Genomic DNA, 24,584 nt, shown 5'->3' on the forward strand with positions numbered 1-24,584 from the left:
ACATCACACCTCAGAACAGATCCATCACTCTGAATGCCGCCACCGCTAAACTGTTTAACAATGTCCTGCAGTTTCCCAACATTTACTTTGTTTTGGCATGGTGAACAAGCAAATCCGATGCATCGATCAGTCGATCACAGACTGCAGTTACCTTGCTCGCTGAGACGGGAGAAGGAAATGAAAACAAAATAGCTTTCCTACAACAATTCCTAAACAATACAGCATAGGACAAAACGAGCACAACTTCTAGCAATTGTAACGCGTCATTGTTGGCACTGATTAAAGTCCGCGCGCTTACTACATTAACGTCCAAGAACTGAAGAAAGCCGATTCATTGTTGTCCGGTAAACAAGAATCGCGTGACAAGAAGCCGTGCCTCGAATGTGGGTGGGGTTAAACAGCAAGCGAGTTGTATTTAAAAAAATGATAAAGTTGCAAAAAGGGTGAAAAGGTGCAAAAGGTTCTGAGATTGTGAAAAAGGTGCAACCGAAACACCATGAGTAGAGTTCAATACCTGCTTATTTTGGGGATGAGTCGCTTTTTTTACCCATTTTCACACAAAAAAATTTAAGGTGTAGCACCTAAAATTCCTAGCTCTGATCATGACCCCATATTGAAATGCCGATTCCTCAAGGCTTGCAAAATAGTCATTCAGTCCTGCTTTCACGTCTTCATCTGATGAAAATCTATTAGCACCGAGGAATTTTTCAAGCTGTGCGGAAAGATGAAAGTCTGAGGGTGCCAGGTCAGGCAAATAAGGGCTGATATTTCAGGTGCAAAATTCTGCCATTTTTTAATTTTGATAACTAAACGTATAATTTGTGTGCTTTTACAAAGCAATGCAAAGATTTTCTAAGGCAAAACTCGCTACAATTCACCTGTTTACATACATTAATTAAGAAGGTAAATGAACAATTCAAAGTTTTACAGAACATATCAGTCCATTCCTTAAAAAATACTGTATACAAGAAATATCAATGGCTTCTTGCTTCCTCAAAATGTTTGTTCTGTGTGTTATTCTGTCTTGTATTCTTATGGTGTCAAGTGCCCACATAGATATTTTCATTACTTTTTATTCTTGATAATTAGATATTCTCTTTGTGCATTTTTTGTTGATTGTTGTACCACCTTTTTTAAATAAATCTTGTTCATTGCAGATTCAAAATACTAAAGCAAAACGTCGCAACAAACGAAAAGGAAAATACAACCATCTTTCAATCAGTGACAGCACAGAGTGGGCAAACCTCACCCCGAAGACCCTGTGGAACCAGTTGAAGAATGACCTCAAGTCCTACTATGATTGGAATCTTCCTACGGATGGAATAGATTCTACTATTCAGCAGTATTCCTTACAGAAAATATCCCTCCTCAGGTAAGAATACCTTCGTGGTTCAGTGTAGCAATTGGATTTAGTCTAGTGTCTTTATTTGTTTGTCTTCTTCAGATCGTTCAGAAGTATTTCCACTCACTGTATGTTTATGTTGGCCGCGGTGGCTCAGTCGGTAACGCGTCTGACTACCATGCTAAAGGTCCCGGGTTCGATCCCCGGCCGGTTCAAATCCGGGAACTTTTCTAACGATGGAAGCGGCCCCGGCGCCCACCCAGCGTCGAATAACATGGGTACCTGGGGGAAACCCTGGGGGGTAAAGGCGGTCAGGGGCGTGATGCTGATCACATCACCCCCACTCACGACCGGATCAAGAAAGTGTGGGGCGTTACCCCCACACCCCCTATACGCCTTCATGGCGTGGTGCTATGCACAGGGGAGTACTTTACCTTTACCTTTGTATGTTTATAATAGTTTTCTAGAGGAATATCTCTCAAGAGTTGCACGAAATTTTAAAACTTTGTCACTATCAAGATGTTCAGAGTTGATAAATAATTTATCTGTATTCTTTGTAGGTCCTTTTGCATGAAGAGTGGTGTACAAATTCTATTAAGAGAATATACATTAGATGTCAAAAACAGGCAAACCTTTTTTGAAGATGATATCATAAATATATTCCCAGTTGTGAAGCATATCAATCCTAGAGTGAGTATATTCATTATTATTATTATTAATGCACATAGTGGTTTGTTGCTGAGAGTACCATGTCTAAATATTTGTGATTACGAATAACAATATTGGAAATTTGTTATCATAGTGGAATCTCAATTTTATGTTTTTCAGGGGACCAAGCTCAAAAAACTTAGATGTAAAATCGAGGAATGTTTTATAATGAACATTTTGCTATGTTGGGACCATGAAGATTGAATGTATAATGCGGGAAAATGTAATACCGGGTAACGTAAAATTGGGGTTCCACTGAAAACATTAGAAAGACATCACCATTGACTACACAATATTTTTTACACATTGGCCGTATATTGTCTGATATTTAGTGTGATCATAACATCTGGTATGGTTTTGAAGTGTAGTATCCTATTTCAGCAAAAATATAAATTTTCAATAGAGGACTCTTCCTAGTACCCGATGCAGTGGCATACGCAAGGGGTGGGTGGAGGGGAGTTTACGGGGTTTAAACCCTTGATCTTTTGAAATGTTATGAAAAATGCTGTGAAGAAAATTAAAAATGGCCAATTTTTCAGTCCAAGATCTGCGGCAATAATAATAATAATAATAATAATAATAATAATAATAATAATTTGAATTGTTATTCCCATGCAGCATGGAGAAAAGCACAGCATTCCAAACACACGTGTCTTTCAGAGTGAATGCCTTGAAAATAAACATGAATTCTTGAAAGTAAAGTAAAATATGAGGGCACTTATGATTTAAAAGAGAAAAAAGTTGTTTTGTATCTCAGCTGCAACAATGCTCAATGAACATGTATAGATAAAAGCTAGGCGGACAAGTCCATGCCCCCTATACGTCTTCATGGCGTAGTGAAAAGCTCAGGGGACCATTTTGCTTTTTTTCTTCTCTGACAACTACATAAATGTGCTATTAGAAGGGGAAGTTAATTTTGTGTAATAAATGTAGTTTTTAAATCAAATTTAGGGTTTTATTCACCATTTGAACCAAAATGCCATTTACCTACTACTTTTAATCCCAAAGTGAGTCCAGTTTTTGTATCGAAATCTTGTTGTTTTATTCACCATAAATATGTGTGTCTATGCATAACATGTAAAATTAGCGTTTATCAAGACTCATTTTGACCCCAAAACAGCTGAAATATGGGAAAGAAGTTGGTGTTATTTCAGTAATAAGATTATAAATTGGTAGTGGTGGTGGCGGCCCATTCCGTACTACAACATTATTACTCCCATTTCAATTTTTCCTCCCAACTGGTATCTCTTTTGAGGAACATTTCTTGCATTTGATTGTTCATAATTTAGTAGGGATGGGACCGATTAATCGGTAATGACTGATATAGGCATATTGGTTTAGCGGTTATTTTTCTGATCTGATATATCGATAAATATCTGATCATTTAGTGCAAAATTCTGCCATTTTGTTGTAATTTTTATGGATAATCTCCATGCCCTACTTTCTAAAAAAGTAAATGTCTAAATATGCAATTTCTTTTGTACTGCAGTCACCTTGAAACACACATTTATTAAGGTCAATGATCCTTTCAGGTTCTTCCAAGGACTATTTCTAATTTTATATTGGATCAGTAGAATATCGGTTATTGGTATTGGTAAATTTTATATCGGTACTTTATCGGTATCGGCCAAAATTTCATATCGGTCCATCCCTATAATTTAGTTTTAATAATGTTTAATACAATTTGGTTAAAATGTAAAGTTGATGACATAACACTTATTTATTACATAGTAGGCTACATCGTGTGATTTCAAACATTTTTTAAAAGTGCATGAAAGACCGGAAAAAGGTCAGGAATTTGGTTTTGTAAAATGAGTTAACGCCCTGCTAGACTATTTACTGGAGTCTATTTGTGTATTGTTGAAGTGAAATGTTATTGTAACTATTTCTTGCCATTGCAATAATGTTGGATTAATTTTCCAGGCATCCGATGCGTACAACTTCTACACCACAGGCCAGACCAAGATCCAGCAGGGTTTCCTCAAGGAAGGCTACGAACTGATCAGCGAAGCTTTAAATTTGCTCAATAACGTCTACGGTGCAATGCACCCAGAGATAGCTCAGTGCTTACGCATGTTGGCGAGGCTTAACTACATAATGGGTGAGCATGCGGAAGCAATGGCCTACCAGCAGAAGGCTGTGCTCATGTCGGAGAGAGTCAATGGAATTGATCATCCGTACACCATAACAGAATATGTGAGTGGGTCATCTAGTATTTTTAGGGGTAGTTTCTTCATTGAACCTCTTCAATACATGTTCTTTTTATTCGTATGCTCCATGAAGTTTTTGTAATTTTGGAGAAGCATGACATTTTTGCATTGAATATGGTTTTTCTTGTTCATGAAGTTTAAAAGTAACATGAACTACTGTACTTTGCTCAAAAAATTGCCCAATTACAGTTACTTTAAAAACCAACTGTATGTTGCTTCTGCAGTTAATTTATTCTAGAACATATTGCGTGCATAAATTGCAGGCAGATTGTCCTTTGACTAATGACAAATTAAAGTTAATATTAATTTACTTTCAACTGTAATAAATATCATATGTTTAAATATGAAAGCATAGTTCATAGCATGCTTGAGATTAAATAATGTAGTTTACAAAATAACGGAAATGGATTATATATGAAGATTATCATTTTATATATATATAATATATCTCTTTCTTTCTATTTTTTCTTCTTCTTAGTTTTGTTCCTTAAAGCATGCAGACTCATTACATGAGAAATGTAACAGAGTTAGTTAACTTGTTTAAGAAAGTGAGTGAGTTACAGTCTCATTGCAAAAAGTGAGAGTTACATTTACTATACTGTGGTACAAGAAAATGCAAACCCTGCTCCTCTCTTCGGCCCTTGCCAGGCAGCATTCTCTTACGAGGAACACCACAAAAGTTGAGACAGGCTGTGCTATGGTTCCATGTTTTGTTTCCAAGAAATATGGTTCAGCAACAACATCTTTGCTGATTCACCCATACAAGTTTCAACATGCTCATCTTGTCGGTCTTGCTTGGAGGGGTTTGTTTCTTTATCTCAGTGTGGCATTAGTTTCCTCCAGCTATGATTTACTATGATTTTAAGAGTGTGTTAAACAAGTCCCAGTTAAACGGTTGCAGTAGGCTTTCGGTGACCTTACTCCGTCCCATGCAACAATTTTTCGGATCTTTTGAGAATTTAAAAGAGGTCGAAACTCATTGAGAGACATGGAGAGGAGTGGGCATCCAGCAACCACAGTGACTGTGAAAGACATTGCCGCTGTGAAAGAAGTGGTTTGCCAAAACAATCAAGTGATATTTAAGGACATTAAGGTGCCATTACAGATTGGATCCCCAGCATTGTACAAGATCCAGCACGAATATTTACGAATCAGGAAGGTTGCATCTCGATGGGTGCCTCACACATTGACAAATGAGGAAAAGCATGTTCGTGTGGAATGGTGCAAAGAAATGCCAGATTCGACAGAGGTAACTGTAGATGCGTTTCCAACATCGTTACTGGATTTATTCGTTTGATCCAGAGAATGAGATTCAGTTGACGGTGTGGATCTTCCCCGATGACATTCCAACAACAAAAGTGAAGCGGCCCTGAAGTGTCTGAAAGAAAATGGTGGCAACTTTCTTCTCCAAAAGTAGTCGTGCCACGTCTGTTCCTTTGGAGGATCAAAAGACAGCTCCTGCTTAGTGGTACACACCAGTTTGACTACCAAAAGTTTTCCAAAAACTTGAAGAAAGGTGATCAAGGACAGGACTGCAAGGGATCTTCTTGCACCATAGCAATTCATTCGCCCATACAGTCAACATCACCATTCAGTTTCCGGAGTCCACAGAGTTTAAACTTACGACTCATCCACCTTACAATCCTGAATTGACCCCATGTGATTCTTCCTTGTTCCCTGCAGTAAAAATGGCATTTGCGGAAGAAAATTCTGCAGCCCTGAAGATGATGTTCATGCTGAGTGGAAAAACTTTTCAAAAATGGTTTACAAAAATGCAAAAGTGCATAAAATGTCATGACAAGTATTTTGAGAAAATACAGTAATGAAAATGAATTTATCTTTCTTAATTATTATGTATCTCGAAACTTTTGTAGTGACCCTCGTATTTGTCCCATTGTCTCAACATGAACAGGTGCAGTTCTTTGATGTCATTGATTCCGTAAAGTTGGCTGTTATAATAACATGAGTGACATCAATAGTATTGATGGCAATGAAAATATGTATTAAAAAAGCTGAGTTGCAGTTACTGATAAGAACCAACTGTTACCTGTACCTTCATTAACATATGACTTGTACTTCCAATCACTGATATGAATCTTGACTAATTTTTAATTATTTTTTTTAGTATTACAATTTTTATTCTTGAGCTTGAGAGTGTGTTATTTTCCATTACCTGTTGAAGAAAATGAGTAATTATTTTATTTCTTTGTTTTATTTTGTTTACAGACCCATCTGGCACTATATTGCTTTGCCAATAGCCAAGTGAGTACTGCATTGAAACTCCTGTACAGAGCCCGGTACCTTGCATTACTTGTGTGTGGGGAGAATCATCCAGAAATAGCACTCTTAGACGTGAGTAGCATACATGAATGTGTGAATGCGGTTAATGTCAGTACTGTACAATAGCGAAAATTTGCTCTAAATTTGCTTGTTTTTAGACATCTCAAATTAGAATGCAATTTTCTCTAACTTGTTGTGCACCAGTGTTGGTAGCAATTTATATTTCGATATAATTGTTTATATTGTAAAACAAAACTCTGATAAATGCATGCTTGTAATTGCAGTTGCATATTAATATTATCCACGTATTGAAGAACTTATGTAACAATTTCCAAGCATTGTTAACAGTAAGAATTGGCAAGGCTATCCGCATCTGCACCTTGATATTTGCAAATATGATAACACCAAAAAATGTTAATTGTTGCAAAATAGTGTTTATGTATGTACAGTGACATGTTTTAAATACATTTTTCATGAATTCAAAATTGCAAAATAATGTGAATTTGGAATAAAATGCAAATTGTGGCCTTTTTTTGTGAATTTGAACACTCATGCTTAAAAAATAAAATGTACCATGTTTGAATTGTGTATGACATGCATGTTTCCTAAAATTTTATCATGCAAAAACCTAGGGTGTGTGTTATACATGGAATAACTCAACAGCTACATGAAACCATCGGTAAACGATTGTTGCCAATATTATTTTACCTTCTATCAGACCATTTTTGTATCACCGAGCAAAGTGGTAGGTTTCTGGTGGGCGTGCAGTCACATGGGAGCTGTTACGTCGGTATTTGTCACACAAGAAGCATTTTATGTCGCAGGTAGAAAATAGAGAATACTTAGTTTTGACCGGAGGAACTAAAATCTTCATCAAGAAAAAGTAAAAGTTGGTGGCAGGTAAATGGAGGCGAACTTTAAAATAGAATTACAAGTAATATCTGAATCACTCACTCCATTGTGTGGTTGACGTCATCGCCTTGTAATCAAGGGGTCCCGGGTTCGATAGCCGGTGGAGGCACATAGTGGTTCAGGTCCCACTTTGAACTGTAGGTCCAGTCCCAATTAGCCTGTTTTGGGTTTGTGCCCAGGCTGAACCTTTCCTTTTAGGTTTTTTTCCATCAGTTTTATCTAATGATTCGCAGATCCTTAGAGTTGAGATTAAAGCATCTCACGATATTTAATAGTGCAATTTGTTGTTGTCCCTAAATTATTCACCTATGTTGTCAAATGTACAAGGAACTATTCATAAGTATTAAATGTAAAATATTAATACAATTACATTTTATATGAATTGTTATTAGCCCTGAATTTTCAGAAATTTCATCTTAAAAACATGAAATTGTACTGAATTTTATCTAGATCTTCAAGTAGCCACTGTGGTTTGTGTGAATTCTGGAATAGTGACGAGTATGATTTCTTGTCTCTTACATTTTATATGTGTGCGAGTGAAAAGCTGGATAGTGTAGTTACAGTTTTGAACAATTTATTTTCAGAGCAACATCAGTTTAATTCTGCATGCGGTTGGAGAGTACGAGCTGTCCTTGCGATTCCTGGAGAAAGCTCTGGCTCTGAACATCAAGTACTACGGCTCGAAGTCCCTTAAAGTAGCCGTGAGCTATCATCTGGTGGCTCGGACACAGAGTTGCATGGGAGATTTTCGCTCTGCCTTGCAGAACGAAAAAGAGACATATGCTATATACAAACAACAGGTATTTTTTTAGATTTTAATTTAGTGTGTTGGAGATGTAGAGTATGAAAATAAAAAGTGGATATTGAGAGAGATTCTGTGGGCTCCAATGTTATGCTTCACATCGTCCTGGCCTGAAAAGTCAAAGCTATCGATGGCTGAAAAAGTAATAAAAAAGTCCAGAAATTTCATAAAAAATATTTTAATACCTGGAAAAGTCTTCGATACAGTAAATGTGTTTAATTTGAATCTTTCACATATTTGATAACACTGTTCACCTACAGCAAATATGTGTACTATTAATAATGTATAGAGTAGGTACCACTGCTTTCATTTTTCTACTCTAAAGTACGAGGGTCATTCAGAAAGTAACTTCCGTTCGGGTATAAAAGAAACCCCAGGACATTGTGAGAGTTTTTATTATACAACTGAAAGAGACAATATCTTTCTACATAAGCACCGTTTCTGTTGAGACACTTATCATATCGGCGAACAAGGTTTACAATACCCATGTGAAAGAAATCTGCCGCCTGTGCATTCATTCAGCCACGAAAAAACTCATGGCTGTTTTGGAACAGAAAAGGGATACTGTTGGTGGAGTTCCTGGAACAAGACACAACAATCAATGCCCAAGTGTATTGTAAAACTTTGAAATTGCCCTGGAAAATGAAAGTCAACTAAAAATTATATATTTGACACACACAATTTCATTTCAGCCACAATAATATGTGTTAATTAATGAACGAACACGATAAATTCAAATTTAAGCAATGTTTTTTGAGGGAACAACAGTATTATTGGGGAAAATGTGGCTTCACCCCCCTCCCTCCCCGGAAAAAAATACCATCCTTGCCATGCCTGGAAAAAATCCTGCGGACGTCCATGACGCTCGCCCACATACTGCTGCTTGAACCAAGGAACTTCTCCAAAATTTTCAGTGGGAATTGTTTGACCACCCTCCTTACAGCCCAGATTTGGCCCCTAGTGATTACCACCTCTTTCCACAAATGAAGAAGTGGCTAGGGGCACAGAGCTTCAACAATGAGCTAAAGGACAGTGTTACTGCATGGTTGAATGCACAGGCGGCAGATTTCTTTGACATGGGTATTGTAAACCTTGTTCGCCGATATGATAAGTGTCTCATTAGAAACTGTGCTTATGTAGAAAAATAGCTTAGAGTTGTCTCTTTCAGTTGTATATAATAGAAACTCTCACAATGTCCTAGAGTTTCTTTTATACCCAAATGGAAGTTACTTTCCAATGACCCTTGTACATTTTAAATAAACTTATGGTAAGTTAAAATATTTCTGCATTACTGCAAGATCTGGAAATGTATTTAAAAATACGTGATAAACCTGATTGCATTATGAACCTGATTGCATTATTAAGGAATTTTACGAGATCATCTGCAATAATCCAATTCTCAACAGAGGGTGCAATCTATTAATGTCTGAAAAGATTGCATATGATTCTGCAAGCACCTCTGTGATGTCATAGTGGTAATCATCTTGTCATCAGGGAGCCCTGTGTTCAATCTCCAATGGCTTGGATCCATCTTAAAACTAAAGGTCCAGTCCCGGTGGGCAGATCTGAGCATAAAGTGGATTTATCCTATTTTTATCCTAAATAAACTTCAACTAACTTTTGACATGAATCTACAACACCGATAAAAGTTACGTCTGTGGCGGAGCATTTGAGTTGTCAATTCACAATCTCTCCACCAAAAGTTCTAGGTTTGAGTCCTGGCTGGGCATGAATGTCCCTATGTGAGAATCTCATCAGCTTCATCTAATCATCATTATACTTAGCCTAAAGAGCAGAGGCGTGGCGTGCATGTAGCCGCTGTTACCGCAGGTAACACCAAAATATAAAGAATTGAAGAACTCTTATTAAAATATTATACATACATTGTACATAAACTGGTAATATTGTCGTAAAGTAAAACATTGCAGACTGACATTTTTTCTGACACCGGCAAAAGTGAAGAGGAGGACTGATCCGGTACCCTCCACAGGCAACATGAGGAAAGGGCCCTGAGCCCACCCAAGGAAGACTTTCCTTCGCAGCAAAGACTGTTTCGGCGGGAGGAGGAGGCGGGTTAATGGCATGACTGTTTAGCCGGCGCAGTTGCCGGTGATACTTACCGGAAACATACCAGTGTTGCCATATTCAATTGACAGAAAAGAGCTAAGTCGCCTAAGTCACTTACTCTGAAGGCGTCCAGTCACACTGGGGAACGATGGCGCAGTGGTAGCGTCGCCGCCTTATAATCAAGGGATTCCGGGTTCGATACCCGGTGGATGCACAAGTGGTTCGGATACAACTTTAAACTGTACCGATTAGCATTACTGTTCATGAAGTGGACTTAAATCGCCAAATCAAAATTTTAAACAATCAAATCACACTGGGGCAAAAGCAAACTACCAAGTGATACTTTGTATTTACACTAAATATCAGCGATTATGAAAATCCTCTTTGTCCTTTTTCGACATCATGGGCGAAAAGGAGAGGAGAGGGATGGGTATGGTCAAGGGGTCCGCTGTCCTTCTAAAAATGTCAACCTAAAATTCTATATTTCACACATATAATATTATTTCGGTTACAGGAATTTGTGATAATTGTTGATGATACTGATTGAAATTAACATATGTTGTCGCAGGAATGCAATAATTTCAGATTGAAGCAATGTTTTTGAGGTGGTAGAACTGTTTTTGGGTGAAAACAATACTTACAAGCATAATTTCCCGATTGTTATCTTAGCACGCTCTGAAGTGTCAGGTGTCGCAGGTTCGAATCCTCAGCAAGAAATGTTTATTTCAATGTTCGTTGTTATTATTTTACTTACATAATTATAAAAATTAATAATTACATACACAAAGGAATAATAATTTTATTTCAATAATTCACCATGCATCCTCATCGTCACGATTATCCTGTAAAGCGAAAGCCTTAAAGTTAGCAAAGGACGTAAAATATACGAAATAGTAGTGGTGTCAGAAATGAGATTTCAGTGGATTTAGCGAAACATGGGAGTGGGAGTAGTTAGGAAACAGATGAAGACTACATCCACTCTACATACGTCTTATTTGAAACGATTTGGGCAAATCTGGTTTCAAAAGAACTAAGATGGCAACATTAGTAGAACTGGACTTCTTGCAGGTTCCGAAGGAAATATTGGGGAAGGGCCTATGCTGAGAGGGGAGGGGGCAAGGAGGGTGCTTCACGTGTTACAAAAGTAAACAACGGTTTGTGGGAGGGACTGTGCAGTGGGAGTTTTGTGACTGGTGTCTTTCGTCTTTATGTTGTTTTCGGGCATTGTCAATTAATTAACAAGCGGAATGGACCTTGCTCCGAGTTCCGAGGTGGCGGGTTCATCCTATGTGGACAGTGTGTGTAATCGTGCGATAGAAGATATTTTGAAGCAATCTTTCGGTTCGTTATTTTGCAGAAAAAATCGAAATTGTGGCGAAAGGGAGGTCAAATCCTATTTTGAACGATTTAAAAACCAAGTCGTCTGCTGGATATGACCGACATTTCAATGTTTCGTGGTATAACGACTATCCGTGGTTATGTGGATGTGTGCAGTTGTCGAAACTCTTTTGTTGGCCATGTACTCAATTTTGGGGTGAAAAAAAAAGTGTGGAATTCAGGTGTGGATAACATGACGCACCCAAAAATTCAAATTCTCTTTATGACAGCATCATAGAACTTTTTTGATTTGATTTGATTGATTTTGCTTCGCTTGTGCCACTTTTGGCTAATTTGCGAAGATGGGGATGAGTGATGATATGATTAAATTGATGAATAGACATCACAAACGCCCATGCCCAAGCTAGGTTTCGAACCCGGGATCCCAGCATCATATAACTATTTTCAAAGTCGGATTGATCTCCTCTATAAGTAGCCTTCGATGTTTCTGTAAGTATCAAATTACGTATTATTGTGTCAACAACCAATGTTTGCAATTTCACTTTAGTCCTTATGTCAACATTTGTTTTCCTGATTAATAACTTTACCAAAATCTAGTATTGAATTGCATACGTACCAGATTAATATTATATGAACTACTTGGAAGACATTGGGGGGGGGGGGGGGCATGAGGTGGGGAGGCGCCCAAGTCTTCCTTAAATGTCCTACTGATAACCGGTAACACTTTTAAAAATCCACGCCACGCCACTGCTAAAGAGGTAGAAACTCAATATAAAAGAAAACCACAAATGCAGATTTTTTTCCCCCAAATATTTCTGGAAGCTTTTGTGGCGGTTCGTGGGTTAAAAAAATGTTTATATTTTTGTTATTATATTTAATAAATACAATTTATTTGTTTGTGATTGATGAGGTTTCCTCAGGATATCAAACAGGTAATTTTTGGATAGGCTTCTGAGCTTTCGAGAGCAAACGTCACTCATCTTCAGGGGTTGAAGTCAATCACGTCATCAATAACCCAAGAAAACTTCATTTGTCAAATATTTATAGTTTCTGCTTACTCTTATTATTATTGTGGTACATGCTTATTTGTTAATAAAAGTAAGTGGAAACCAATCACTTATGTAATCTATCCATTCTGAGCAATGTTGCTTCAAGGTGAAAGCAATGCTTTAAGTGCATTTTGTTAGATTTGAGGATATTGAAATTCTGTGATTGTTGTAAGTCAGAGTCTATTGCATTGGCTGTCATCATTTATATTTTTTCTTCAGCTTGGTGAGGATCATGAGAAGACAAAAGAGTCCTCTGAATGCCTTCGCCATTTGACTCAACAAGCGGTTGTGCTTCAGAAGAAAATGAACGAGATCTACACAGGGAAGGTGGGGGCCATGTTCCCTCCAATCCAGATTCAACCTCCATCAATGGGTAGTGTTCTTGATATGCTGAACGTTATCAATGGAATACTTTTTGTGCAGATCAGGTGAGCCATGCACGATTATTTTTTTTTCATATATATATAGAGAGAGAGAGAGATTAATTTTGCATTTTCTTAGGCATCCTGGCTTGACATCTATATCATGTGAATCCTTCTGCTCCCAAAATATAGGAAATTATGCTTAAAGATAAAGTCAAGAAGAATCTTAAAAGTGTCATTGTTTTGTATTACTTGAAGATACAGTTGACTTGGTAGCTAATGTGCTAAGTAGACTTTTGATCTCACCACCGAAGATTCTAGGTTTGAGTCCCTCCATGGGTACCCATTTATTTGAGACTGGTTAACCCCCCAGAGTCATGCAGGGACAAGACTGGGAAAATTTGCAAATGTTGCGTGAAGAATTCTTGAATGGTTCAATAAGCTCCTTGATATTTGTAAACAGGTGACTAATGGGCTTTATTTTTGGAAAATAATCTGCATTTTTACACTCTACTTTACAAAACTAGGGCATTCACATTGCAAACAGTAGCAAATGGTAGAATTTTGCACTAAGTTTCAGGGAGGCTATTTAAAGATACATAACACTGGTATGCTTGTAATAAATGGTACATTTGATATGTACTGGTTTTATGTGAAGATAACTGTACTGATTAATCTGCCTGATCCTTAATAAATAGTATTGTGAACAACTCAAATCGTCATTTATAGGGGTGTAAGGGGTGCTCCTTCCACATAGTGCACCCAATAGTCAACCTCACTTCCACATAGTACACCCTGGACTGCAGACTAACGAGGCTCTGGCGACTGGCCCCATAGCCAGTATAATTTTGTTTGTGTTGTCCTGTGTTTTGTTCTTATTTGTACTGAGTGCTCCTTTACAGCCTCAGCTTTTAACGAAAGTCAGAAGATTTTAATATTTTATGATTTTAGTTACGCAACGTTAGAGTTATGTGTAACGATAAGGGGCTGGACCCCGTATAATGTGACGGGTGCAAAATAGCCTTAGTGCTGACGCACCCAAAATTTTAAATTCAAAATTAAATCAAAATCGTCATTTATATTTGTAGGAATCAGTGAGTTTTGTCTCTAGTACTAGTCGGTCTCTTTAAGAGCATAAAAATTTCACCTTTTTATCATTTTCAGCCAACAAGACATTGAGAACTTCAAGGCAGAGATTGAAAAGCGACAGAAGGAGTCTTCCCCTCTCACACTAGAAGAAGTTGGGAAAGACGAAGGTGAATTCTCTGCTGACGTAAAAGAAGCCGGGAAGCTCCAAGAGGCATCCAGTTGAGCTTGTACAAAGTTCTCAAGCAAATTTCAATGCAGGGTCCAAAACTATAAAAGAAAAAATTATTAGCTTGAAGCAGTACAATACACCATTCAAAAAATACATCCAGTAGTTAAACAACATAGAAGACAACAGCGAAATAATAATAATAAAAGGGAAAGAGAAGTTTCAGAACCATTCTATGTATTTACAATTTATGCTTATCCAATTTGCAGCAACACTACACCAGACTTGTGGGTTAACTTTTCTCCACAATCAACGCTTAACTTTTGTGATATATCATCCTACAAAAAAAGCCTATAGATTTGCTGCTACCTTTTTTCGTGGGGGGTGTGTTAGTGTCTGTGTTCATTTCAGATGTACAGTAGTGTTATAAACATATGTCTCATCATCATCATGCATTAAGAATCGCTCGTTCATAATGTTTTGAATGCAGTGAAGAGAAGAATCAAGGATTAAATCATAAGTATGCAGTGGAAGTTTCGACGAGAAAGGTGTCATCGTAAATTTTTTTGTAACAAGTCCATATCATCAAGCAGAATCGGCAGCAATTAACAGAGATGGGGAGAGAGAAACTAGTTTAATATAAGCGTTTTTGTTATTGTTGTTCTTGTTATAGAAGGCTTCTAGAAGTGAACTAGTTAATTTTTTGGAGTGGTGGGCTAGGGTAAAGAAGGTTGTGTAATTTTCATTTTGCTTCCATGAATTGAAGTTTGAAGTTGCAGCGTTGCAAGCAAAATGAGTGTTAGAAGTTGTCCACAGGGGCATGCTTTGAGTGTTGTTAGGAATTAACATTTAAATTAAGAGTTACGAAGTTTAGGTATAGTGTTATGGAAATATAAGGTTCCTGTTATATTAATCATAGTTGTTGTCTTTTTCAGATAAAATATACAGTTTTTTTTATTTAGATATTTGTTCTTTGGATTCAAATCTGTGGTAGTTGTTGGCCTAATTTTTTGTGTGTGCATTCTTTCTCTCAGCCTGTTAATTGAACACACATTGATTAATAATGCATTTGTTACTAGCGAAAAAGAATTTGGTTCTTGCAGTGTTGCGTAGACGTAGACTGAATTAAAACAGATCTCAGCAATACACATACGTAACAGTGTACATGTGTGTTGGAAAGTATTGTTTTTCTGAAGGCATAGACTCCAATAAGCTTCAGTGGTGCTAGGGTTTAGAGCAAAGAATCTGTACGCTATAAAAGGCAAGTCCGGCATGCTCCTGCTGTTGCACAAGTAGAGCATAATAAAATTTGAGGAAGGATCGAAGATTGTGTAATTTTGTTATCACAAATCTGTAAGCATTCTGTACAGAGCTGTGTGTTATAGTTAAGATAGATTAAGAAAAAAAATCTTGTTTTCTTTTTATATATATATAATTTCATGGCCATGAAATTTCTAGAGTAGTTTTGTAGTACTAATAGTTTGTAAGTATTGCAGGTTTCTAAGTTTTCCCCCAGAGTAGTATTTTTGTAGTTAGTGAAAATAATGCTTAGTTATTAAACAGTACATTCCAGCAGGATTTTGTGACTTAAACCCTTTAAGTGTAGTTCTGTAATGTTCAATGCTGGAAAGGGGTAAAAGTATTTAGTCAGTAAATTGCTTTTCAGTGTATGGAATGAAGTTTACATTGTATGAAAATAATTTTGAATATTCCCCCTGCAATCATGGTGCTTGGGTTGCTTTGTAACAAAATTTTAGAACAAATTTGTATGGCATAGTTATTGATGTTAAATACTTAGGCATTATCACACAATTTACTGCAATAAGAAAGACGTTATTGATGCCTGAGGTAGGCACGGGGCAAATGAGTCAATGCTTGGAATTTGGTACAGCAGATTGTCATATTAAAGTTAACTGTGTTGGAAAGATTAGGTTGATAATAAGTGATGGGATGAAGTAAAAATCAATATATATTTCAGCATTTATTGTTTACTATGGTATACTTCTCTTAAAGGTATTTGTTGATTCATTGCATGGAAAAGTAACCAGTGATATTCAGTGAACAAAATCTAGTTTATCAATTTTTATGATCCTGTGTCTGTGAAAATTATATGTAATGAATGTATAACACTACAATTTCCTTCCAATTGAAATAGTGAAATATTTGAGAGTTCATTTCTGCAATTGCAATAAATTTAAGACTGAAGAAAATATTTGCACTTGTATAAGTTGGTAAGTTTCATGTTAATGAAATTTATGAAAGATACCAATATTGGAGGTGTATGATTCCCAGTAAACAAAGCAATGAAATCTATTGTATATATTTAAGAGATAATCGATATACCAGTAATTGTTGCTTTTATCATATTTCATGATTTTTCCGGTTTTGGTAAATTTGAAGTAGTGAAAATCTTGCTCTATTTTGCCCCATGCAACACCTGCAACAAAATACATTAAAGCAAGTTGCGGTGATAGGTTAATAGATTGGCACCATTTTTATTAGCTTTCTGACCATGATAAGTTCATACAACATTTGAATGGATAAAATGTCCGTAATTTAATGAAAGACGTGGCCTTTGAAATGTTTCTATGCTGCACAAACTTGCAACTGAGCCAAACCAGAAGTTTGTATTGAATGTAAGCAACACAAGATTAAGTCCCAAGATAATTGTAACAATGGTTATGTAAATCTTTATCTTTGTTGAGAATTGAACTATTTTTCATTTTGTTTTTAAAGGTGCAGTGGTATACGTGTACATTTGTTGTGGATTCCAGTGCATAAAAATATGAAAAGTATATTGTTAATCTAAAATTTTATCATGTTCATAATTATTATTTCTGGAATATCCATACATATATATTTTCTATTAAGTATGTATGGCTGCAGTCTGTTGAGTGTGGTAAATGAATCATGACTGAATCATTGTTCATCACAGCAATAGATGCCACTGAATTAATTTTGAGATGACACTTGATGCTTTTTTTTTATTATTAAAAATGCAATAAAATATTGATGTGGTGAAGTAGAAAATGTGCAGATCGATAAGATACTGCTGACATATTTTGAACCTATTTCAATACATACAACTATTCCCAGTGTATCAAAAGCAAACGTAATATAAAAAGTTTCTGTAAGTTGTAAATATCTTCAGATTTACAGAGGCACATAAGCAGTTTTTCATATATAATATATAAGACAGAAGTAGTGAGATTTGAAAGCATAAGAAACTTCAAAACAAATTTTTAGGTTTTTCCCCTTGCGAAAACAAATCAGTACTGTATTGAATACGAACAATATGTATTCTCTTAGACCTTTGCATGTCAAGAATCATGTATGGAATATGTTTAAATATCTGTAAATTTTCAAATTGAATACCAGTTCTGATATGCAAATTTTGATGTATTCGCAGGACTTTACTTCAAAAGAAGGTTGTAAATTTACAACATACAGTGTGTTATCAATTCATTGGAAGATGTAACTCAAATTTCCTGGAAGAATTTTTTAACCAGTCTTGCTCGCAAGATAGAATGATACATTGTAGCCTCAGGGTTCAAGAGAACACTGTGATGTGATGCTCATATAACAATTTATAATAACCCTGTATTTGAATTCTATTGCACTGGCATTATAGAAATTCAGAATAGTTTGTGACCTAATTGAAATTCCCAGATTAAAAATATGTATTAGAAAGTTCCTTAAGTTAGTGACGTTATGGTGTATTAATTAGTGTTTTGCAGGGTAACAAAAGTTAATTTTGTGTTGTGTTATTTATGTAGCCAAAGAGCATCAACCTAAGAACCCCCAAACAAGTAACAATGGGGCTTATCTCACTTTATTATTATCAGTTGTAGTGAAAATATATTTAGTGTAAATCTGTTATGGGTTACTGCGTGCACATACACCGAGGGAATGTTTAGACAAAGGTGCATTGAAGTTGTCTGCATGCTTACAATAGGCTGTACTCCCTTGGAGCACAATAGTTGAGTAATCAACATTTTAGAACTAGGAAAGAGTATTGTCGATGGCAGTGAACATATATAATAATAATAATACATGCTCTTTGTCACAATTTTTACATTTAAAGTGCTTTCTTGTTAAAAGTTAGTGCATTAAATAACAATAATAATATTAATAATTCAATATATCCATGCTATTATTTTTATCATTGTTGTTAACGATGCATTTTTTGGAAGATATCTCACGTTTTGACATGGTTAGTAAAAATCGTACTTTGTTTTTTATATATGAATTTCATGAGAAGATTAGTTACATAAAAAATATCTTGTTTCTCATCTCATGTACTTTTGATAGTGCCATGGTAAAAAAAAAGTTGGAGAGGGGATACAAGGGAAAAATCTGTCTTTAATACACCGAAAGCATCCATTACTATTTATTTGAAATATATTGTGTTTAATAATAATCAGTATTCCACTTCTGATTATCATCACCTGCCATCCTCCCAATTTGACTTTTGCTGTTGACTGAATTTTGCCAAAGCATTATCTCATAGCTTCTATTAGTGGCAACTTATGGCTCGTTACATTATTGCAAATATTTACACAACTCATTTTGATTATTAATTTAAGTGAGTTGATGTTGGTTAAAGCACTTGAATAAGAAGTCATTCAATAATACTTGAATAAGTACTGCATTGTACCGCAATGTAAAATGTATGGCAACTAAATTCTTTGTGGTTACAACAACACTGATATGTGTATCCGAAAAGTTGGGAAGTGAATAGATAGTCCTATTGGGATTGGACCCCTGCCCCCTCCAATTTCACTTCATAGTGGAATCTGGAACTGGTCATCATAAACTAGTTTGTATTTGCAGTTTTCTAGCTTACAAGCTGGATGTGCTGGAGTTGATAATAAAACAGGCATGTTCATAATTGGTAGAAGAGAGATGCGGTAGTAGATAAATACGGAGAAAATACTGTTGTACTGTTCAACAGTACAAGAAGTTTCAATGAGGATGGTAGGGGAGTACTATTTTCTCCGTATTTATTTAAAACAGGCATAGTTGGGGTGATTAATGTGTGTGTATAACTAATACTATTGTCATTTTCAAGTATTTGCTAATGGGTTTCTAATGATGTACAGGTTATCCCCACAAAATTGCACACACTTTGGTTATTGATGATATATTCAGATATATTCAATGTCTATCCAGAGTATACGTATGGTGAAAGTTTCTTACTTCCAGCAAAGATACCTCAGCCTCTGGAGCAATGGTGCTATCCTGAAGAAAGCTCTCACTTGCACTAGTGTTAGGTTCACACACTACTCCGAATGCTTCGGCATCTCTCCTCGTTATGCGACCTCTATGCTTAATAAAGATAGGCCTAGGATCTGGTACGAGCTCCTTTATTTTTCCATATGGAGGTCTTCTGGGTGTAAAACTACTTATGGTAACTGATGGTGCCTTTCTGTAAGTACGAATTGGAAGTGCTGGTTTAATTTCAGGATCTAAGTTTTCTATCTCTGCATCCTGGATACCTTTTGTGCTGAAAATCCAATTGCACAGGTACTCGTAAGCGTGAATGCTTATCACTCTTTCTAACTTTTCTTTCTATTACATTGCTTTTACATGTCGCCACATTTTCACTTAAGGCATTTCTGTTCTTCGAATCCAGTATACGTTGCGACATGTATGGAGATGTAGTCTTGTTCCTTAGCCTTATGTTCCTTACCAGAGGTGTTGTTGGAGTTTTTCTGATGTAGTCGGTAACTGGGCTTAAGATATTGTTAAAATTGGGAACCTTTCGTGTATATATAATATTCATGTCCTTCTTGGTTTTATCTTTAATAACACCTTGCTTGGGGACATTCAGATTTCCTCAATGTTTTTATATTTACAACTAAATATTAACAATAATGTAATTATCAAATTGCCACAATGTTTTTTTTTGGTGCTAACTAATATTTTTTTAGTGTGCAATTTGCTTTTATAGAGAAATATTTCTGGTTTTCAGAATTTGTATGATCAGTTGTGTACCTGTACAGCAAGCTGCCAAATACAGACAATTGCTTATGAAGTGTAAGACTACATTGTCATTAATATCTGTGCATGGAATGTATATTGTAACTTGCGATGTAAAAAAAAGTACCTTGAATGCCAATCTTCAACAAATATTTTGGTTATATTAAGAAGTGCATTAAAGAATTGTAGCTCTGGTTATTTTAGCACAATAATCATATTTCAAATAGTCAATTTTTGTGTACTTATGCCTGTGAATTGTGTGACGTTTGAAAACTTTCACAGCCCAATTTATGTGGGGAACTGGAAAAAAGTGACATGTCTAGCAAGTAGGGAGGATTCTTGACAATTGTGAACAAGAAACAGACATGAAAGCTGGCGATGCATGCCAATGGAAGAATGACCAGGATCTGGTATTTCATCTAGCTGTCTGGGCTAATAGCTCTACACACATTATGTGCGTATCATGACATTAAAATTGCATTTGGAATTTTGAATTTTCATATCTTCAAACAAAATCTTACTCATCTTCACAATGGCTGACACTTTTTACATGGCAGTAATGAGGTTGGGTTTAATTCACAAGGAAGCTCATTGAACAATTTAGTCTAGATTAGCCTTAGCACGTATAGCAGACATCATGGATCCCATAACTAAATTGTTTATACACTTAACGATTTGGTGAGAGTAGTTCTTGAGGGTCTTTGGGTTGACCCAAGGCAATTGGTGACTTGGATGTGGCTAGAAAACCTGATATCAGCAACAATGTTTTAACCGTGCACTACCCAACAAAATGCCACTTGGTTTCTGTGGAATACATCTTTTGCAGTAGGCAGAATCCCAAATATTCTTCATTTCTTATATTCTGGAGCATTCTAGATAAACTGAAATTTTCAGCTCCCAGTACAATTTTCTAAGTTTGTTCAATATGCGCATACCCACGAATGTGCACTCTTATGTTCTATGTGAGTATGTTAATCATGGTCATATTTACACAAAAACTGAAGAGGGCACTTGAATTATTAATGGACCATGCTTTATGTAGACTGTTTAAATTTTTTTGTACATATGTTTCCTCACATATACAACAGACTTTCGTTAACTTGTGCATGCTATAGTGGTGTTGCTTTAATTCATTATTTACCTACAATTAACATAAACGTAACTGCAATAATGTTTTAAATTTAGTTTGTCCCGTATTTGAAACTATTTCGTGCTCAAATGATTGTCATGATATGTTTGTTTAGCCAGCACAAATATATGCCGAACCTGGATTTAATTCCACTTTATTCCGTAGATTCTTTCTGGTTATTTTCTTTATTTCCAGGAAGAAACGTGGTTTCTTTGTATATAAGATTTCACACTGTTGGTTTGTTGAACAAATTAAAGTTCGGAATGGTATACTGTATACTAAGGGTAAAATACACAAATGATGAGCCTTTTCAAAGTGTACCAGATCTTAATTTTAATTCTGGCTGAAGGTGAAAATTTTGATTGTAAGTTAACTGTATAACTAAATATATGAAAAAACCGTGGAAGGTTAATTTTCAAAACAATTATCTTATGCAACTGACACAGATTAATCAGCTGTTTCAGTTGATATATTAGTTATAAATTTGTCAGTAATTTTATCATTCCAATATTTCTATAAATAACCTGTGATTTCTGCATGTCAATTTTGTTTGTTCTTGGAAATATAAAAACAAAATTCATATTGGTGGGTTTCATGTGACGTCTGCCCTCGGTGGATTCTCACAGCAGCCATGTTTGCGACGAGGTTTGTTTATCATGTGCAGGAAATATCATGAAATAACATGAGCTTCTGTTTCAGCAACCGAATACTGCACCACGTACCATTGTAAACAAGGTTCAATCTTCCATCACAGCTGCTCGAAGCCACAATGCAACAGTTTGACACGGGTGAAGCGCACATATACAGTATGTTTCAAACATTAAGTTTAGTCAGGTGAAGTACACACATATAGTACGTTTCAAACATAAGTTTAGTTTAGTTTCATGCTTTTCACACAACAAATGCATTTAGAATTTTATTTGCACAGAATACAAGTAAACGATAGAATTAATGCCCATTGTGCATTACTTCATTCAAGCAAGATTTTCAAACATGTAATTTGGACATTGCCTTCAAGAATGTTCCTAGCTAGTACGAACATAAGGTAAGAAATTGAAAACTCTTTAAATAGGTGCATAAAGTACACTTTGAAAAGGCTCACAGCTTCCAGTTGTACTTTTTTTTTTACTTTATTGAAATATTTCGTAATTTGTGCCATACAGAATTTCCTCCATCCAATGCAGTGATTAAAACCTAGTCTTGTTACATTGAGTATGTATTTGTGGAATGTTGATTATTACTAACAAAATCTCCCTGTTACGTTAAATGCTGTTTCATGTTTGTATGTTATTGAAAAAGAGTTGGTATGAACTGTTTTTTTTTTTCGAAGCCATTCATATTTTGTAAAATATAGAATTTGCCAGAGTGGTTGTTTAGAAAATAAATACAAAAATTAAAAAAGAGAATGTGATTTTGAAAATATTCTCCCTTTCCCACGTTCTTCTGTCAAATTTTGTGTCCAATGGGATGAGCTTTTTCAGAACTTTGGACAATATATCAACTTTGAAAACTGAAAGTAAAATTCCTACTTGAAAGAGGTTTGGGTAGACAGAAGATTTGGAAAACCTTGTTGGTAAGTTGATAAAAAAAAAAAAAAAAATGTTGCCATGTTGTTTGAACCTGGCACATTCAAATACCATGTAATACAAATATATTCAAGGCAACATAAATTAACTCAACCTGTCTGGCCATGAGAGACAATAACCAATCTGAACTCTAAGATCTTGCAAGTTTAATGGAATGTGTGTGTGTCTATTAAAAAGGATAAACTCATTTTATCTAAAAAAAAATTATGAACCAAAAAATTATAAAAAAATAATCTTGAAAGTAGGGAGTAGCTCCACAGGGTTGGTGACTATTTTTAGCCAAATTCTACATCGGCATGCATGCATGCATGCACCAAATGTAAGATAACCCTCCCTGATAGCAAAAAGAGCAAAGGTTCAATAGCCAGTTACTTCGCCAAGTCACTGCTTCTTCATTGTAAAAACCCCATTAAGTCCACAGATACATTGTGGTAATGGCATCCCCTAATGAACGGTTCCTGGGTTCGATACCCAATGGAGGCACACACACTGGTTCAGATCCTGATTAGTCTTACTGTGCACAAAATGGACATCTGTCTCCTCCCCCAAACAAACATTACAATATGTACTATATGTCCAGAAACTAAATGCTCTGTCGCTAAATCTGGAACTAACGATGGTATGAGAAATTATTTGCAACATGTAACAATGCCCCTTCACATTTACAATATGTTGTTTTGTCACAGCAATGTAGACATGAGAGAATAAGTTGCCACAGAAATCTAGTTCCGAGTTGCAGACTTTGTCTATTCCAGCTTGTAAAAATAAACTAGTGTATGTTAACAAAGTTTGCAAGATTGCTGACGATCCTTAAGACAACATTTCAAGTTAGTTCGTTGGAGTGGTAAAGTGGTAAAGGCCTGGCCCATTTGTCTAAAGATCGCAGGTTCAAATCTCTTTTAGAGCAGATGATTTTTTTCATTATGTAGAATTAATGTATTGTAGTAGACATTTATAAGAAGCAAAATACGATAAATCTTAATTCCTCGTCGATGCCACTTAGGATGTGTTTTTCGTGCAGTTTCTCCAATACTAAATTACTTCTTGCAGGAGGCAATAGGGTGGAGAGAGAGATTGGCGAAAATGTTAACCCTTTGAGGCCCACCCTGTGAGATAAAATATGAGTTGATTGTTTTTAAATAAAATAGAACAACAATGACGACCCATATACCCAGTTGCATAGCAACATATCGCGAGGTCCTGGGCAAGATGGGAATAAGAGTCCCCAACCTGTTTTTAAATTTGAAATCTCAATGTGACTTGATACAAAATCTTCAGAGATACGTCAGCAAATTATCATATTTATATAATAAATTATTGAAGAAAATTATATTTAATAATTTCACTCACTCTAGCAATGTCTTTCTTTGTTTTCCGGGATCTGAAATATGAAGCTGTAGGAAGGAAGTAAGAACTCCTTATATTATACATTGCCTTCTTGAGTTGCAAACGCCCCAAGCATTTAACATGTTAAATACCTCATGCTTGCTTCGTGACAGTTGGAGGTGCTTTATTGTTAACATAATAAAATCGGGAGTGCAAGGTCGAGAGAAAGAAGAAAA

General features: G+C 35.9%; 1 protein-coding gene across 3 annotated transcripts in view; it reads left to right on the forward strand.

The window, feature by feature from the left end:
* Nucleotides 1-15,288, forward strand: part of clu (clustered mitochondria protein homolog) — a 147,645-nt gene extending 132,357 nt beyond the window's left edge. For all 3 annotated transcript variants that reach the window (XM_083125653.1, XM_083125654.1, XM_083125655.1), the window contains exons 18-24: nucleotides 1,158-1,372; nucleotides 1,903-2,032; nucleotides 3,974-4,246; nucleotides 6,487-6,612; nucleotides 8,037-8,252; nucleotides 12,928-13,136; nucleotides 14,235-15,288. In XM_083125653.1, the coding sequence (XP_082981779.1) occupies nucleotides 1,158-1,372; nucleotides 1,903-2,032; nucleotides 3,974-4,246; nucleotides 6,487-6,612; nucleotides 8,037-8,252; nucleotides 12,928-13,136; nucleotides 14,235-14,382 (1,317 nt within the window). In that variant the 3' untranslated portion in view covers nucleotides 14,383-15,288. The remainder of the gene's footprint in view (nucleotides 1-1,157; nucleotides 1,373-1,902; nucleotides 2,033-3,973; nucleotides 4,247-6,486; nucleotides 6,613-8,036; nucleotides 8,253-12,927; nucleotides 13,137-14,234) is intronic.
* Nucleotides 15,289-24,584: the final 9,296 nt, after the last annotated feature.

The sequence above is a fragment of the Lepisma saccharinum genome, chromosome 7, assembly GCF_977018435.1.
Source record: "Lepisma saccharinum chromosome 7, izLepSacc3.1, whole genome shotgun sequence".
Classification (NCBI taxonomy): Eukaryota; Metazoa; Arthropoda; class Insecta; order Zygentoma; family Lepismatidae; genus Lepisma; species Lepisma saccharinum.